Source organism: Chiloscyllium punctatum, chromosome 21, assembly GCF_047496795.1.
Source record: "Chiloscyllium punctatum isolate Juve2018m chromosome 21, sChiPun1.3, whole genome shotgun sequence".
Taxonomy (NCBI): domain Eukaryota; kingdom Metazoa; phylum Chordata; class Chondrichthyes; order Orectolobiformes; family Hemiscylliidae; genus Chiloscyllium; species Chiloscyllium punctatum.
Window position 1 is genome coordinate 22,497,687 of NC_092759.1, and position 20,550 is coordinate 22,518,236.

Below are 20,550 nucleotides of genomic sequence, written 5' to 3' on the forward strand. Positions count from 1 at the left end.
CACACACTCTCACTCCCTCCTACACACGCTCACACTCCCGCCTACACACACTCTCACTCCCGCCAACACACACTCTCACTCCCGCCTACACACACTCACACTCCCGCCTACACACACTCACACTCCCGCCTACACACACACACACTCCCTCCTACACACACTCTCACTCCCTCCTACACACGCTCACACTCCCGCCTACACACACTCTCACTCCCGCCAACACACACTCTCACTCCCACCTACACACACTCACACTCCCGCCTACACACACTCACACTCCCTCCTACACACACTCACACTCCCTCCTACACACACTCTCACTCCCGCGTACACACACTCACACTCCCTCCTACACTCACTCTCACTCCCTCCTACACACACTCACACTCCCTCCTACACACACTCTCACTCCCTCCTACACACGCTCACACTCCCTCCTACACACACTCTCACTCCCTCCTACACACACTCACTCCCTCCTACACACACTCTCACTCCCACCTACACACACTCTCACTCCCGCCAACACACACTCTCACTCCCGCCAACACACACTCTCACTCCCACCTACACACACTCTCACTCCCTCCTACACACACTCTCACTCCCGCCAACACACACTCTCACTCCCGCCAACACACACTCACACTCCCGCCTACACACACTCTCACTCCCGCCTACACACACTCACACTCCCTCCTACACTCACTCTCACTCCCTCCTACACACACTCACACTCCCGCCAACACACACTCACACTCCCTCCTACACACACTCACACTCCCGCCAACACACACTCACACTCCCTCCTACACACACTCTCACTCCCTCCTACACACACTCTCACTCCCTCCTACACACACTCACACTCCCTCCTACACACACTCTCACTCCCGCCTACACACACTCTCACTCCCTCCTACACACTCACACACTCCCTCCTACACACACTCTCACTCCCGCCTACACACACTCTCACTCCCGCCTACACACACTCTCACTCCCGCCTACACACACTCTCACTCCCTCCTACACACACTCTCACTCCCTCCTACACACACTCACACTCCCACCAACACACACTCACACTCCCTCCTACACACACTCTCACTCCCTCCTACACACACTCTCACTCCCTCCTAAACACACTCACACTCCCGCCTACACACACTCACACTCCCGCCTACACACACTCACACTCCCTCCTACACACACTCACACTCCCTCCTACACACTCACACTCCCTCCTACACACACTCACACTCCCTCCTACACACTCACACTCCCTCCTACACACACTCACACTCCCTCCTACACACACTCTCACTCCCTCCTACACACACTCACACTCCCACCAACACACACTCACACTCCCTCCTACACACACTCTCACTCCCTCCTACACACACTCTCACTCCCTCCTACACACACTCACACTCCCTCCTACACACACTCTCACTCCCGCCTACACACACACACACTCCCACCTACACACACTCTCACTCCCGCCTACACACACTCTCACTCCCTCCTAAACACACTCACACTCCCGCCTACACACACTCACACTCCCGCCTACACACACTCACACTCCCTCCTACACACACTCTCACTCCCTCCTACACACTCACACTCCCTCCTACACACACTCACACTCCCTCCTACACACTCACACTCCCTCCTACACACACTCACACTCCCTCCTACACACACTCTCACTCCCTCCTACACACACTCACACTCCCACCAACACACACTCACACTCCCTCCTACACACACTCTCACTCCCTCCTACACACACTCTCACTCCCTCCTACACACACTCACACTCCCTCCTACACACACTCTCACTCCCGCCTACACACACACACACTCCCACCTACACACACTCTCACTCCCGCCTACACACACTCTCACTCCCTCCTACACACACTCTCACTCCCGCCTACACACACTCTCACTCCCTCCTACACACACTCACACTCCCACCTACACACACTCTCACTCACTCCTACACACACTCTCACTCCCTCCTACACACACTCTCACTCCCGCCTACACACACTCACACTCCCGCCAACACACACTCACACTCCCTCCTACACACACTCACACTCCCTCCTACACACACTCTCACTCCCTCCTACACACACTCACACTCCCACCAACACACACTCACACTCCCTCCTACACACACTCACACTCCCTCCTACACACACTCACACTCCCTCCTACACACACTCTCACTCCCACCTACACACACTCACACTCCCTCCTACACACACTCACACTCCCTCCTACACACACTCACACTCCCACCAACACACACTCACACTCCCTCCTACACACACTCTCACTCCCTCCTACACACACTCTCACTCCCTCCTTCACACACTCTCACTCCCTCCTACACACACTCACACTCCCTCCTACACACACTCTCACTCCCGCCTACACACACTCTCACTCCCTCCTACACACACTCTCACTCCCTCCTACACACACTCTCACTCCCACCTACACACACTCACACTCCCTCCTACACACACTCACACTCCCTCCTACACACACTCTCACTCCCGCCTACACACACTCTCACTCCCTCCTACACGCACTCTCACTCCCGCCTACACACACTCACACTCCCTCCTACACACACTCACACTCCCTCCTACACACACTCACACTCCCGCCAACACACACTCACACTCCCGCAAACACACACTCTCACTCCCGCCTACACACACTCACACTCCCTCCTACACACACTCTCACTCCCGCCTACACACACTCTCACTCCCGCAAACACACACTCTCACTCCCGCCTACACACACTCACACTCCCTCCTACACACACTCTCACTCCCGCCTACACACACTCACACTCCCTCCTACACACACTCTCACTCCCGCAAACACACACTCTCACTCCCGCCTACACACACTCACACTCCCTCCTACACACACTCTCACTCCCGCCTACACACACTCACACTCCCTCCTACACACACTCTCACTCCCTCCTACACACACTCTCACTCCCGCAAACACACACTCTCACTCCCGCCTACACACACTCACACTCCCTCCTACACACACTCTCACTCCCGCCTACACACACTCTCACTCCCTCCTACACACACTCTCACTCCCGCCAACACACTCACACTCCCGCCAACACACACTCACATTCCCGCCTACACACACTCACACTCCCACCTACACACACACATACTCTCACTCCCGTCTACACACACTCACACTCCCACCTACACACACACATACTCTCACTCCCTCCTACACACACTCTCACTCCCGCCAACACACACTCTCACTCCCACCTACACACACTCTCACTCCCGCCAACACACACTCTCACTCCCACCTACACACACTCTCACTCCCGCCAACACACACTCTCACTCCCTCCTACACACACTCACACTCCCTCCTACACACACTCTCACTCCCTCCTACACACACTCACACTCCCTCCTACACACACTCTCATTCCCGCCAACACACACTCTCACTCCCTCCTACACACACACACATTCCCACCAACAAACACTCTCACTCCCGCCTACACACACTCTCACTCCCTCCTACACATACTCTCACTCCCACCTACACACACTCTCAATCCCGCCTACACACACTCTCACTCCCTCCTACACACACACACATTCCCACCAACAAACACTCTCAATCCCGCCTACACACACTCACACTCCCGCCTACACACACTCACACTCCCTCCTACACACACTCACACTCCCGCCTACACACACTCACACTCCCACCTACACACTCACACACTCCCGCCTACACACACTCTCACTCCCTCCTACACACACTCTCACTCCCTCCTACACATACTCTCACTCCCACCTACACACACTCACACTCCCTCCTACACACACTCTCACTCCCTCCTACACACACTCTCACTCCCTCCTACACACACTCACACTCCCTCCTACACACACTCTCACTCCCTCCTACACACACTCTCACTCCCTCCTACACACACTCTCACTCCCTCCTACACACACTCTCACTCCCTCCTACACATACTCTCACTCCCACCTACACACACTCACACTCCCTCCTACACACACTCACACTCCCTCCTACACACACTCTCACTCCCGCCTACACACACTCACACTCCCGCCAACACACATTCTCACTCCCAACTACACACACTCACACTCCCGCCTACACACACTCTCACACTCCCTCCTACACACACTCTCACTCCCACCTACACACACTCTCACTCCCTCCTACACACACTCTCACTCCCACCTACACACACACACACTCCCACCTACACACACTCACACACTCCCTCCTACACACACTCTCACTCCCGCCAACACACATTCTCACTCCAACCTACACACACTCACACTCCCGCCTACACACACACACACTCCCTCCTACACACACTCTCACTCCGGCCTACACACACTCTCACTCCCACCTACACACACTCACACTCCCTCCTACACACACTCTCACTCCCTCCTACACACACTCACACTCCCGCCTACACACACTCTCACTCCCTCCTACACACACTCACACTCCCTCCTACACACACTCTCACTCCCACCTACACACACTCACATTCCCGCCTACACACACTCACACTCCCACCTACACACACACACACTCCCTCCTACACACACTCACACTCCCTCCTACACACACTCTCACTCCCGCCAACACACACTCTCACTCCCACCTACACACACACGCACTCCCGCCTACACACACACACACTCCCGCCTACACACACTCTCACTCCCACCTACACACACTCTCACTCCCGCCTACACACACTCTCACTCCCGCCAACACACTCACACTCCCGCCAACACACACTCACACTCCCGCCTACACACACTCACACTTCCTCCTACACACACTCTCACTCCCGCCAACACACTCACACTCCCTCTTACACACACTCACACTCCCGCCAACACACACTCACACTCCCGCCATCACACATTCTCACTCCCACCTACACACACTCACACTCCCTCCTACACACACTCACACTCCCGCCTACACACACTCACACTCCCTCCTACACACACTCTCACTCCCGCCAACACACACACACTCCCACCTACACACACTCACACACTCCCGCCTACACACACACACACCCCCGCCTACACACACACACACTCCCGCCTACACACACTCTCACTCCCACCTTCACACACTCACACTCACGCCTACACACACTCTCACTCCCGCCTACACACACTCTCACTCCCGCCAACACACATTCTCACTCCCACCTACACACACACACACTCCCTCCTACACACACACACACTCCCTCCTACACACACTCTCACTCCCTCCTACACACACTCTCACTCCCACCTACACACATTCACACTCCCGCCTACACACACTCTCACTCCCACCTACACACACTCACACTCCCTCCTACACACACTCACAATCACGCCAACACACACTCACACTCCCGCCAACACACATTCTCACTCCCGCCAACACACACTCTCACTCCCGCCAACACACACACACACTCCCACCTACACACACTCTCACTCCCTCCTACACACACACACACTCCCACCTACACACACTCTCACTCCCTCCTACACACACTCTCACTCCCGCCTACACACACTCACACTCCCGCCAACACACACACTCCCGCCAATACACACTCACACTCCCGCCAACACACACTCTCACTCCCTCCTACACACACTCACACTCCCTCCTACACACACTCACACTCCCTCTTACACACACTCTCATTCCCGCCTACACTTACTCTCACTCCCGCCTACACACACTCACACTCCCGCCTACACACACACACACTCCCGCCTACACACACTCACACTCCCTCCTACACACACTTCACTCCCTCCTACACACACACACGCTCCCGCCTACACACACTCACACTCCCTCCTACACACACTCTCACTCCCTCCTACACACACACACACTCCCTCCTACACACACTCACACTCCCTCCTACACACACTCTCACTCCCTCCTACACACACACACACTCCCTCCTACACACACTCACACTCCCGCCTACACACACTCACACTCCCTCCTACACACACTCTCACTCCCTCCTACACACACACACACTCCCTCCTACACACACTCACACTCCCACCTACACACACTCTCACTCCCTCCTACACACACACACACTCCCTCCTACACACACACACACTCCCACCTGCACACACTCACACACTCCCGCCTACACACACACACACTCCCTCCTACTCACACTCACACTCCCTCCTACACACACACACACTCCCGCCTACACACACTCTCACTCCCACCTACACACACTCACACTCCCACCAACACACATTCTCACTCCCGCCTACACACACACACACACTTCCTCCTACACACACTCACACTCCCGCCTACACACACTCACACTCCCTCCTACACACACTCTCACTCCCGCCAACACACATTCTCACTCCAACCTACACACACTCACACTCCCACCTACACACACTCACACTCCCGCCTACACACACACACACACTCCCTCCTACACACACTCTCACTCCCTCCTACACACACTCTCACTCCCTCCTACGCACACACACACTCCCTCCTACACACACTCACACTCCCTCCTACACACACTCTCACTCCCGCCAACAAACACTCACACTCCCTCCTACACACACACACACTCCCGCCAACACACTCACACTCCCTCCTACACACACACACACTCCCGCCAACACACTCACACTCCCGCCTACACACACTCTCACTCCCGCCTACACACACTCACACTCCCGCCTACACACACTCACACTCCCGCCTACACACACTCACACTCCCTCCTACACACACTCACACTCCCTCCTACACACACTCTCACTCCCGCCAACAAACACTCACACTCCCGCCTACACACACTCTCACTCCCGCCAACACACACTCACACTCCCTCCTACACACACTCTCACTCCCACCTACACACACTCTCACTCCCTCCTACACACACTCTCACTCCCGCCTACACACACTCTCACTCCCGCCTACACACACTCTCACTCCCGCCTACACACACTCACACTCCCACCTACACACACTCTCACTCCCTCCTACACACACTCACACTCCTGCCAACACACACTCACACTCCCGCCAACACACACTCTCACTCCCACCTACACACCCTCTCACTCCCGCCAACACACACTCTCACTCCCGCCTACACACACTCACACTCCCTCCTACACACACTCTCACTCCCTCCTACACACACTCACACTCCCGCCAACACACACTCACACGCCCGCCAACACACACTCACACTCCCTCCTACACACACTCACACTCCCTCCTACACACACTCACACTCCCGCCAACACACACTCACACGCCCGCCAACACACACTCACACTCCCTCCTACACACACTCACACTCCCTCCTACACACACTCACACTCCCTCCTACACACACTCTCACTCCCGCGTACACACACTCTCACTCCCTCCTACACACACTCTCACTCCCGCCAACACACACTCTCACTCCCTCCTACACACACTCACACTCCCTCCTACACACTCACACACTCCCTCCTACACACACTCTCACTCCCGCGTACACACACTCTCACTCCCTCCTACACACACTCTCACTCCCGCCAACACACACTCTCACTCCCTCCTACACACACTCACACTCCCTCCTACACACTCACACACTCCCTCCTACACACACTCTCACTCCCGCGTACACACACTCTCACTCCCTCCTACACACACTCTCACTCCCTCCTACACACACTCACACTCCCTCCTACACACACTCACACTCCCTCCTACACACACTCTCACTCCCGCGTACACACACTCACACTCCCTCCTACACTCACTCTCACTCCCTCCTACACACACTCACACTCCCTCCTACACACACTCTCACTCCCTCCTACACACGCTCACACTCCCGCCTACACACACTCTCACTCCCGCCAACACACACTCTCACTCCCACCTACACACACTCACACTCCCGCCTACACACACTCACACTCCCGCCTACACACACACACACTCCCTCCTACACACACTCTCACTCCCTCCTACACACGCTCACACTCCCGCCAACACACACTCTCACTCCCACCTACACACACTCACACTCCCGCCTACACACACTCACACTCCCTCCTACACACACTCACACTCCCTCCTACACACACTCTCACTCCCGCGTACACACACTCACACTCCCTCCTACACTCACTCTCACTCCCTCCTACACACACTCACACTCCCTCCTACACACACTCTCACTCCCTCCTACACACGCTCACACTCCCTCCTACACACACTCTCACTCCCTCCTACACACACTCACTCCCTCCTACACACACTCTCACTCCCACCTACACACACTCTCACTCCCGCCAACACACACTCTCACTCCCGCCAACACACACTCTCACTCCCACCTACACACACTCTCACTCCCTCCTACACACACTCTCACTCCCGCCAACACACACTCTCACTCCCGCCTACACACACTCTCACTCCCGCCTACACACACTCACACTCCCTCCTACACTCACTCTCACTCCCTCCTACACTCACTCACACTCCCGCCAACACACACTCACACTCCCTCCTACACACACTCACACTCCCGCCAACACACACTCACACTCCCTCCTACACACACTCTCACTCCCTCCTACACACACTCTCACTCCCTCCTACACACACTCACACTCCCTCCTACACACACTCTCACTCCCGCCTACACACACTCTCACTCCCTCCTACACACTCACACACTCCCTCCTACACACACTCTCACTCCCGCCTACACACACTCTCACTCCCGCCTACACACACTCTCACTCCCGCCTACACACACTCTCACTCCCTCCTACACACACTCTCACTCCCTCCTACACACACTCACACTCCCACCAACACACACTCACACTCCCTCCTACACACACTCTCACTCCCTCCTACACACACTCTCACTCCCTCCTAAACACACTCACACTCCCGCCTACACACACTCACACTCCCGCCTACACACACTCACACTCCCTCCTACACACACTCTCACTCCCTCCTACACACTCACACTCCCTCCTACACACACTCACACTCCCTCCTACACACTCACACTCCCTCCTACACACACTCACACTCCCTCCTACACACACTCTCACTCCCTCCTACACACACTCACACTCCCACCAACACACACTCACACTCCCTCCTACACACACTCTCACTCCCTCCTACACACACTCTCACTCCCTCCTACACACACTCACACTCCCTCCTACACACACTCTCACTCCCGCCTACACACACACACACTCCCACCTACACACACTCTCACTCCCGCCTACACACACTCTCACTCCCTCCTACACACACTCTCACTCCCGCCTACACACACTCTCACTCCCACCTACACACACTCACACTCCCACCTACACACACTCTCACTCACTCCTACACACACTCTCACTCCCTCCTACACACACTCTCACTCCCGCCTACACACACTCACACTCCCGCCAACACACACTCACACTCCCTCCTACACACACTCACACTCCCTCCTACACACACTCTCACTCCCTCCTACACACACTCACACTCCCACCAACACACACTCACACTCCCTCCTACACACACTCACACTCCCTCCTACACACACTCACACTCCCTCCTACACACACTCTCACTCCCACCTACACACACTCACACTCCCTCCTACACACACTCACACTCCCTCCTACACACACTCACACTCCCACCAACACACACTCACACTCCCTCCTACACACACTCTCACTCCCTCCTACACACACTCTCACTCCCTCCTTCACACACTCTCACTCCCTCCTACACACACTCACACTCCCTCCTACACACACTCTCACTCCCGCCTACACACACTCTCACTCCCTCCTACACACACTCTCACTCCCTCCTACACACACTCTCACTCCCACCTACACACACTCTCAATCCCGCCTACACACACTCTCACTCCCTCCTACACACACACACATTCCCACCAACAAACACTCTCAATCCCGCCTACACACACTCACACTCCCGCCTACACACACTCACACTCCCTCCTACACACACTCACACTCCCGCCTACACACACTCACACTCCCACCTACACACTCACACACTCCCGCCTACACACACTCTCACTCCCTCCTACACACACTCTCACTCCCTCCTACACATACTCTCACTCCCACCTACACACACTCACACTCCCTCCTACACACACTCTCACTCCCTCCTACACACACTCTCACTCCCTCCTACACACACTCACACTCCCTCCTACACACACTCTCACTCCCTCCTACACACACTCTCACTCCCTCCTACACACACTCTCACTCCCTCCTACACACACTCTCACTCCCTCCTACACATACTCTCACTCCCACCTTCACACACTCACACTCCCTCCTACACACACTCACACTCCCTCCTACACACACTCTCACTCCCGCCTACACACACTCACACTCCCGCCAACACACATTCTCACTCCCAACTACACACACTCACACTCCCGCCTACACACACTCTCACACTCCCTCCTACACACACTCTCACTCCCACCTACACACACTCTCACTCCCTCCTACACACACTCTCACTCCCACCTACACACACACACACTCCCACCTACACACACTCACACACTCCCTCCTACACACACTCTCACTCCCGCCAACACACATTCTCACTCCAACCTACACACACTCACACTCCCGCCTACACACACACACACTCCCTCCTACACACACTCTCACTCCGGCCTACACACACTCTCACTCCCACCTACACACACTCACACTCCCTCCTACACACACTCTCACTCCCTCCTACACACACTCACACTCCCGCCTACACACACTCTCACTCCCTCCTACACACACTCACACTCCCTCCTACACACACTCTCACTCCCACCTACACACACTCACATTCCCGCCTACACACACTCACACTCCCACCTACACACACACACACTCCCTCCTACACACACTCACACTCCCTCCTACACACACTCTCACTCCCGCCAACACACACTCTCACTCCCACCTACACACACACGCACTCCCGCCTACACACACACACACTCCCGCCTACACACACTCTCACTCCCACCTACACACACTCTCACTCCCGCCTACACACACTCTCACTCCCGCCAACACACTCACACTCCCGCCAACACACACTCACACTCCCGCCTACACACACTCACACTTCCTCCTACACACACTCTCACTCCCGCCAACACACTCACACTCCCTCTTACACACACTCACACTCCCGCCAACACACACTCACACTCCCGCCATCACACATTCTCACTCCCACCTACACACACTCACACTCCCTCCTACACACACTCACACTCCCGCCTACACACACTCACACTCCCTCCTACACACACTCTCACTCCCGCCAACACACACACACTCCCACCTACACACACTCACACACTCCCGCCTACACACACACACACCCCCGCCTACACACACACACACTCCCGCCTACACACACTCTCACTCCCACCTTCACACACTCACACTCACGCCTACACACACTCTCACTCCCGCCTACACACACTCTCACTCCCGCCAACACACATTCTCACTCCCACCTACACACACACACACTCCCTCCTACACACACACACACTCCCTCCTACACACACTCTCACTCCCTCCTACACACACTCTCACTCCCACCTACACACATTCACACTCCCGCCTACACACACTCTCACTCCCACCTACACACACTCACACTCCCTCCTACACACACTCACAATCACGCCAACACACACTCACACTCCCGCCAACACACATTCTCACTCCCACCTACACACACTCACACTCCCTCCTACACACACTCACACTCCCGCCTACACACACTCGCACTCCCTCCTACACACACTCTCACTCCCGCCAACACACACACACTCCCACATACACACACTCACACACTCCCGCCTACACACAAACACACTCCCGCCTACACACACTCTCACTCCCACCTGCACACACTCTCACTCCCTCCTACACACACTCTCACTCCCACCTACACACACTCACACTCCCGCCTACACACACTCTCACTCCCACCTACACACACTCACACTCCCTCCTACACACAAACACACTCCCGCCAACACACATTCTCACTCCCGCCTACACACACTCTCACTCCCGCCTACACACACTCACACTCCCGCCTACACACACTCACACTCCCGCCTACACACACTCTCACTCCCGCCAACACACATTCTCACTCCCACCTACACACACACACACTCCCTCCTACACACACTCTCACTCCCTCCTACACACATTCTCACTCCCTCCTACACACACTCTCACTCCCTCCTACACACACACACACTCCCGTCTACACACACTCTCACTCCCGCCAACACACATTCTCACTCCAACCTACACACACTCACACTCCCTCCTACACACACTCACACTCCCGCCTACACACACACACACTCCCTCCTACACGCACTCTCACTCCCGCCTACACACACTCACACTCCCTCCTACACACACTCACACTCCCGCCTACACACACTCTCACTCCCGCCAACACACACTCTCACTCCCACCTACACACACTCACACTCCCGCCTACACACACTCACACTCCCGCCTACACACACACACACTCCCTCCTACACACACTCTCACTCCCTCCTACACACACTCTCACTCCCTCCTACACACACTCTCACTCCCGCCTACACACACTCACACTCCCTCCTACACACACTCTCACTCCCTCCTACACACACTCTCACTCCCTCCTACACACACTCACACTCCCGCCAACACACATTCTCACTCCCACCTTCACACACTCACACTCCAACCTACACGCACTCACACTCCCGCCTACACACACACACACTCCCTCCTACACACATTCTCACTCCCTCCTACACACACTCACACTCCCTCCTACACACACACACACTCCCTCCTACACACACTCTCACTCCCTCCTACACACACTCACACTCCCTCCTGCACACACTGACACTCCCTCCTACACACACTCTCACTCCCGCGTACACACACTCACACTCCCTCCTACACACACTCTCACTCCCGCCTACACACACTCACACTCCCGCCTACACACACACACACTCCCGCCTACACACACTCACACACCCTCCTACACACACTCTCACTCCCGCCTACACACACTCTCACTCCCACCTACACACACTCTCACTCCCGCCTACACACACTCACACTCCCGCCTACACACACACACACTCCCGCCTACACACACTCACACTCCCGCCTACACACACTCTCACTCCCGCCTACACACACTCTCACTCCCGCCTACACACACTCACACTCCCGCCTACACACACACACACTCCCGCCTACACACACTCACACTCCCGCCTACACACACTCACACTCCCGCCTACACACACTCACACTCCCGCCTACACACACTCACACTCCCGCCTACACACACACACACTCCCGCCTACACACACTCACACTCCCACCTACACACACTCACACTCCCTCCTACACACACTCTCACTCCCGCGTACACACACTCACACTCCCTCCTACACACACTCTCACTCCCGCCTACACACACTCTCACTCCCTCCTACACACATTCTCACTCCCTCCTACACACACTCACACTCCCTCCTACACACACTGACACTCCCTCCTACACACACTCTCACTCCCGCGTACACACACTCACACTCCCTCCTACACACACTCTCACTCCCGCCTACACACACTCTCACTCCCGCCTACACACACTCACACTCCCGCCTACACACACACACACTCCCGCCTACACACACTCACACTCCCTCCTACACACACTCTCACTCCCGCCTACACACACTCACACTCCCGCCTACACACACTCTCACTCCCGCCTACACACACTCACACTCCCTCCTTCACACACTCTCACTCCCACCTACACACACTCACACTCCCGCCTACACACACTCACACTCCCGCCTACACACACTCTCACTCCCGCCTACACACACTCACACTCCCTCCTACACACACTCACACTCCCACCTACACACACTCACACTCCCTCCTACACACACTCACACTCCCGCCTACACACACTCTCACTCCCGCCTACACACACTCACACTCCCTCCTACACACACTCTCACTCCCGCCTACACACACTCTCACTCCCGCCTACACAAACTCACACTCCCACCAACACACATTCTCACTCCCGCCTACACACACTCACACTCCCTCCTACACACACTCTCACTCCCGCCTACACACACTCTCACTCCCGCCTACACACACTCTCACTCCCTCCTACACACACTCTCACTCCCTCCTACACACACTCTCATTCCCACCTACACACACTCACACTCCCTCCTACACACACTCTCACTCCCGCCTACACACACTCTCACTCCCGTCTACACACACTCACACTCCCTCCTACACACACTCTCACTCCCGCCTACACACACTCTCACTCCCGCCTACACACACTCTCACTCCCGTCTACACACACTCACACTCCCGCCTACACACACTCTCACTCCCGCCAACACACACACACACTCCCGCCAACACACACTCACACTCCCGCCAACACACACTCACACTCCCTCCTACACACACTCTCACTCCCTCATACACACACTCTCTCTCCCGCCTACACACACTCACACTCCCTCCTACACTCACTCTCACTCCCGCCAACACACACACACACTCCCTCCTACACACACTCACACTCCCGCCTACACACACTCACACTCCCACCTACACACTCACACACTCCCGCCTACACACACACACACTCCCGCCTACACACACTCTCACTCCCACCTACACACACTCACACTCCCTCCTACACACACTCTCACTCCCACCTACACACACTCACACTCCCGCCTACACACACTCACACTCCCACCTACACACACACACTCCCTCCTACACACACTCTCACTCCCGCCAACACACATTCTCACTCCCACCTTCACACACACACACTCCCTCCTACACACACTCTCACTCCCGCCAACACACATTCTCACTCCCACCTTCACACACTCACACTCCCTCCTACACACATTCTCACTCCCACCTACACACACTCTCACTCCCGCCAACACACACTCACACTCCCTCCTACACACACTCTCACTCCCGCCAACACACATTCTCACTCCCACCTTCACACACTCACACTCCAACCTACACGCACTCACACTCCCTCCTACACACACTCACACTCCCACCTACACACACTCTCACTCCCTCCTACACACACTCACACTCCCTCCTACACACACACACACTCCCTCCTACACACACTCTCACTCCCTCCTACACACACTCACACTCCCTCATACACACACTCTCACTCCCGCGTACACACACTCTCACTCCCTCCTACACACACTCTCACTCCCGCGTACACACACTCACACTCCCTCCTACACACACTCTCACTCCCGCCTACACACACTCACACTCCCGCCTACACACACACACACTCCCGCCTACACACACTCACACTCCCTCCTACACACACTCTCACTCCCGCCTACACACACTCACACTCCCTCCTACACACACTCTCACTCCCTCCTACACACACTCTCACTCCCTCCTACACACACTCTCACTCCCGCCTACACACACTCACACTCCCTCCTACACACACTCTCACTCCCACCTACACGCACTCTCACTCCCACCTACACACACTCACACTCCCTCCTACACACACTCACACTCCCTCCTACACACACTCTCACTCCCACCTACACACACTCTCACTCCCGCCTACACACACTCTCACTCCCTCCTACACACACTCACACTCCCTCCTACACACACTCACACTCCCTCCTACACACACTCTCACTCCCGCCTACACACACTCACACTCCCTCCTACACACACTCTCACTCCCGCCAACACACACTCACACTCCCGCCAACACACACTCACACTCCCGCCTACACACACTCTCACTCCCGTCTACACACACTCTCACTCCCACCTACACACACTCACACTCCCTCCTACACACACTCTCACTCCCTCCTACACACACTCTCACTCCCTCCTACACACACACTCACTCCCTCCTACACACACTCACAATCCCACCTACACACACTCACACTCCCTCCTACACACACACTCACTCCCTCCTACACACACTCACAATCCCACCTACACACACACACACTCCCGTCCCCACACACACACTCACTCACACACACTACCGTCCCCACACACACACACTCCTGTCCCCACTCTTTCCCCTTTCACACTCTCTCTCCCCCTTTCACACTCCTTCCCCTTTCACACTCACTCTCTCCCCTTCACACTCACTCCTTACTACTTCCACACTCACTCGCTACCCCTTTCACACTCACTCCCTACCCCTTTCACACTCATTCTCTCCCCTTCACACTCACTCTCTCCCCCGTTCACACTCACTCTCTCCTCTTCACACTCAATCTCTCCCCCTTTCACACTCACTCACTCCCCTTTTCACACTCACTCCCTCCCCTTTCACACTCACTCCCTATCCCTTTCACACTCACACTCTCTCCACTTTCACACTCACTCCTTCCCCTTTCACACTCACTCCCTATCCCCTTCACACTCACACTCTCTCCACTTTCACACTCACTCACTCCCCCTTTCCCATTCACTCTCTCCCCTTCACACTCACACTTTCCCCATTCACACTCAGCATCTCCTCTTCACACTCTCTCTCTACTCCTTTCACACTCACACTCTCCACTTCACACTCACTCTCTCCCCTTCACACTCACTCTCTCCCCTTCACACTCACAACATTCCCCTTCACACTCACTCCCTCCCCTTTCACACTCACTCCCTCCCCTTTCACACTCACTCCCTCTCCCTTTCACACTCACTCTCTCCCTCTTCACACTCTCTCCCTCCCCCTTTCACACTCACTGTCTCCCCTTCACACTCACTCTCTCCTCCTTCACACTCACTCTCTCCCCATTCACACTCCCTCCCTCCCCCTTTCACACTCACTCCCTCCCCCTTTCACACTCACTCTCTCCCCCTTCACACTCACTCACTACCCCTCTTCAGACTAACGCTCTCCCCCCCCTTTGCAGTGTGTCTGTCTGTGGGTTACAGTGTCTGTCTGTTTGGGGAGGTTATTGTGTGTGTGGGTTATTGTATGAGTCTGTAGATAATCTGTGTTATCGGGGTGACTGTGGGTTGTCAGTGTGTTTCTGTGTTTGAGAGTTTATTAATTGCGGATTATACCCAGAGTGTGACCCAGGAGATGTCTACATGTTATTTTTGAACTTGATGCTGTTGTTTTTGAGAATCCTTCTCTGTGTTTGAAGCTTCTCGAAGCTGAGAGTTGATGTCAGCCCTGGGCAATGCCACTCCGTGCTGGATTAGGGATTGGTTTCTGAAGCTTCCTTCAGGCAGTTAAACATTTCCCCCCCCTGCCTTATTACCCGTCAGACTCTGACCGAGAGGATGGGAAGAAAATGCCTTTCCACTGCCTCAGCCAGTTGGTTGAGGGAGTGGTATTGTGATACAGCTTCACCAGACCGTAAATACCAAGAGGCACTGGGGGATCCGAGCACAGTTTGCAATCTCTGTCACCTCAGTTCCTAATGAACACTGCACTGGCCCAAGTCACAGACACAGTCTGACACAGTGAGCATCAGTCATTAGCTCTTGCCTAAGGCCAGGAGCTGGGCTGGTTGCTGACTGCAGACTGGGTCTGATGTGACTCTGACCTTCCTGCTCAGCCTGTACACACTGTGTATTCAGTTCCTCTGGCCAGAGACGCTGGCTGATCCATTCGGCATTCCCTGCACCTTCAGGTTTCCATGTGCTATTCCCTGTATTCGGGCAATACCTCCGTACAATCCCATACAAGGCAGAAACAAACTACTCTGCCCATCTAGTCCACACCGTCCCTCAAAAGAACGTCCCGTCCAGACGCCTCACCCCCACCCTGGCCCTGCAACCCTGCATTTCCCCAGGGCCAATCCACATTCCTGGACACTATGGGACAATTTCCCATGGCCAATCCACCCTAACCTGCACATCCCTGGGCACTATGGGACAATTTCCCATGGCCAATCCACCCTAACCTGCACATCCCTGGGCACTATGGGACAATTTCCCATGGCCAATCCACCCTAACCTCCACATCCCTGGACACTATGGGACAATTTCCCATGGCCAATCCACCCTAACCTGCACATCCCTGGGCACTATGGGACAATTTCCCATGGCCAGCCCACCCTAACCTGCACATCCCTGGGCACCAAGGGACAATTTCCCATGGCCAATCCACCCTAACCTGCACATCCCTGGGCACTGTGGGACAATTTCCCATGGCCAATCCACCCTAACCTGCACATCCCTGGACACTATGGGACAATTTCCCATGGCCAGCCCACCCTAACCTGTACAGATTTGGTTTTTGGGAGGAACCCAATGCAGACACAGGGAGAATTTACAAAGCCCACGCAGAGAGCCATCTGATGAGAGAATCGAACCCGGGTCCCTGGTACTAATGACTGAGCCGCTGTGCCCTAGAGTAGGAACAGTTGGCGCCTGTTTTCTGAACAAATGTGAACAGGGAGCTGAGTGGTGAGCAATTGTCTAACATCATTGTGTCTTTGTTGAGCAGGGCCGGAGACTGAAGGAACAGCAGGAAATCGCTGCAGCTGTTATCCAGCGTTGTTACAGGAAGTACAAGCAGGTACAGTACCCCGTCCAATCGAGTCGAACCACCTGTCAGAGGGGAGCACTGGTTCAGCTTCAACCTCAGGAACCACTCAGTCAGACTCTCCCTCCCCTGATGGCAGCATCTCGGATGACTCTGTAGGATTTGACAAGCAACCCTATGTGATACCTCTCCACCTGTAACGTGGAGATAGTGAGAGCAACCCGACACCCCTGGAGGTTTGGGAATGGCAGCAAGTGGACAGCTTTCAGAGAAATGAGCCAGGGGGGTGACAGAAAACACATCGCAACACCAATAAATAACCCACTCGATTAGTAGCTCAAACATACTCCACATGGCATTCTCTGTCTTGGTCATCAAAATGTGAATGCACTTTCTTCTTTCTGCTCTTCAGTAATGTTGTGCAGCTTACCCTAGGGTGTGGTAAACCATTCAGTGTCAGGGACACACACACAGCACTGCCCTGGGGTATCCTGTCTGTCTCTACACTGTTTACTGTGATAGACACACACAGCACTGCCCTGGGGTATCCTGTCTGTCTCTACAGTGTTTACTGTGATAGACACACACAGCACTGCCCTGGGGTATCCTGTCTGACCCTACACTGTTTACGGTGATAGACACACACAGCACTGCCCTGGGGTATCCTGTCTGTCTCTACAGTGTTTACTGTGATAGACACACACAGCACTGCCCTGGGGTATCCTGTCTGACCCTACAGTGTTTACTGTGATAGACACACACAGCACTGCCCTGGGGTATCCTGTCTGACCCTACACTGTTTACTGTGATAGACACACACAGCACTACCCTGGGGTATCCTGTCTGACCCTACACTGTTTACTGTGATAGACACACACAGCACTGCCCTGGGGTATCCTGTCTGACCCTACACTGTTTACGGTGATAGACACACACAGCACTGCCCTGGGGTATCCTGTCTGACCCTACACTGTTTACTGTGATAGACACACACAGCACTGCCCTGGGGTATCCTGTCTGACCCTACACTGTTTACTGTGATAGACACACACAGCACTGCCCTGGGGTATCCTGTCTGTCTCTACACTGTTTACTGTGATAGACACACACAGCACTGCCCTGGGGTATCCTGTCTGACCCTACACTGTTTACTGTGATAGACACACACAGCACTGCCCTGGGGTATCCTGTCTGTCTCTACACTGTTTACTGTGATAGACACACACAGCACTGCCCTGGGGTATCCTGTCTGACCCTACACTGTTTACTGTGATAGACACACACAGCACTGCCCTGGGGTATCCTGTCTGTCTCTACACTGTTTACTGTGATAGACACACACAGCATTGCCCTGGGGTATCCTGTCTGACCCTACACTGTTTACTGTGATAGACACACACAGCACTGCCCTGGGGTATCCTGTCTGTCTCTACACTGTTTACTGTGATAGACACACACAGCACTGCCCTGGGGTATCCTGTCTGACCCTACACTGTTTACTGTGATAGACACACACAGCACTGCCCTGGGGTATCCTGTCTGTCTCTACAGTGTTTACTGTGATAGACACACACAGCACTGCCCTGGGGTATCCTGTCTGACCCTACACTGTTTACTGTGATAGACACACACAGCACTGCCCTGGGGTATCCTGTCTGA

General features: G+C 55.0%; 1 protein-coding gene across 1 annotated transcript in view; it reads left to right on the forward strand.

Moving 5' to 3' along the window:
- Nucleotides 1-20,550, forward strand: part of LOC140492654 (calmodulin-binding transcription activator 1-like) — a 79,612-nt gene that overhangs the window by 49,487 nt on the left and 9,575 nt on the right. Inside the window, exon 4 of the mRNA XM_072591693.1 lies at nt 18,853-18,924. Within this exon, the coding sequence (XP_072447794.1) occupies nt 18,853-18,924 (72 nt within the window). The remainder of the gene's footprint in view (nt 1-18,852; nt 18,925-20,550) is intronic.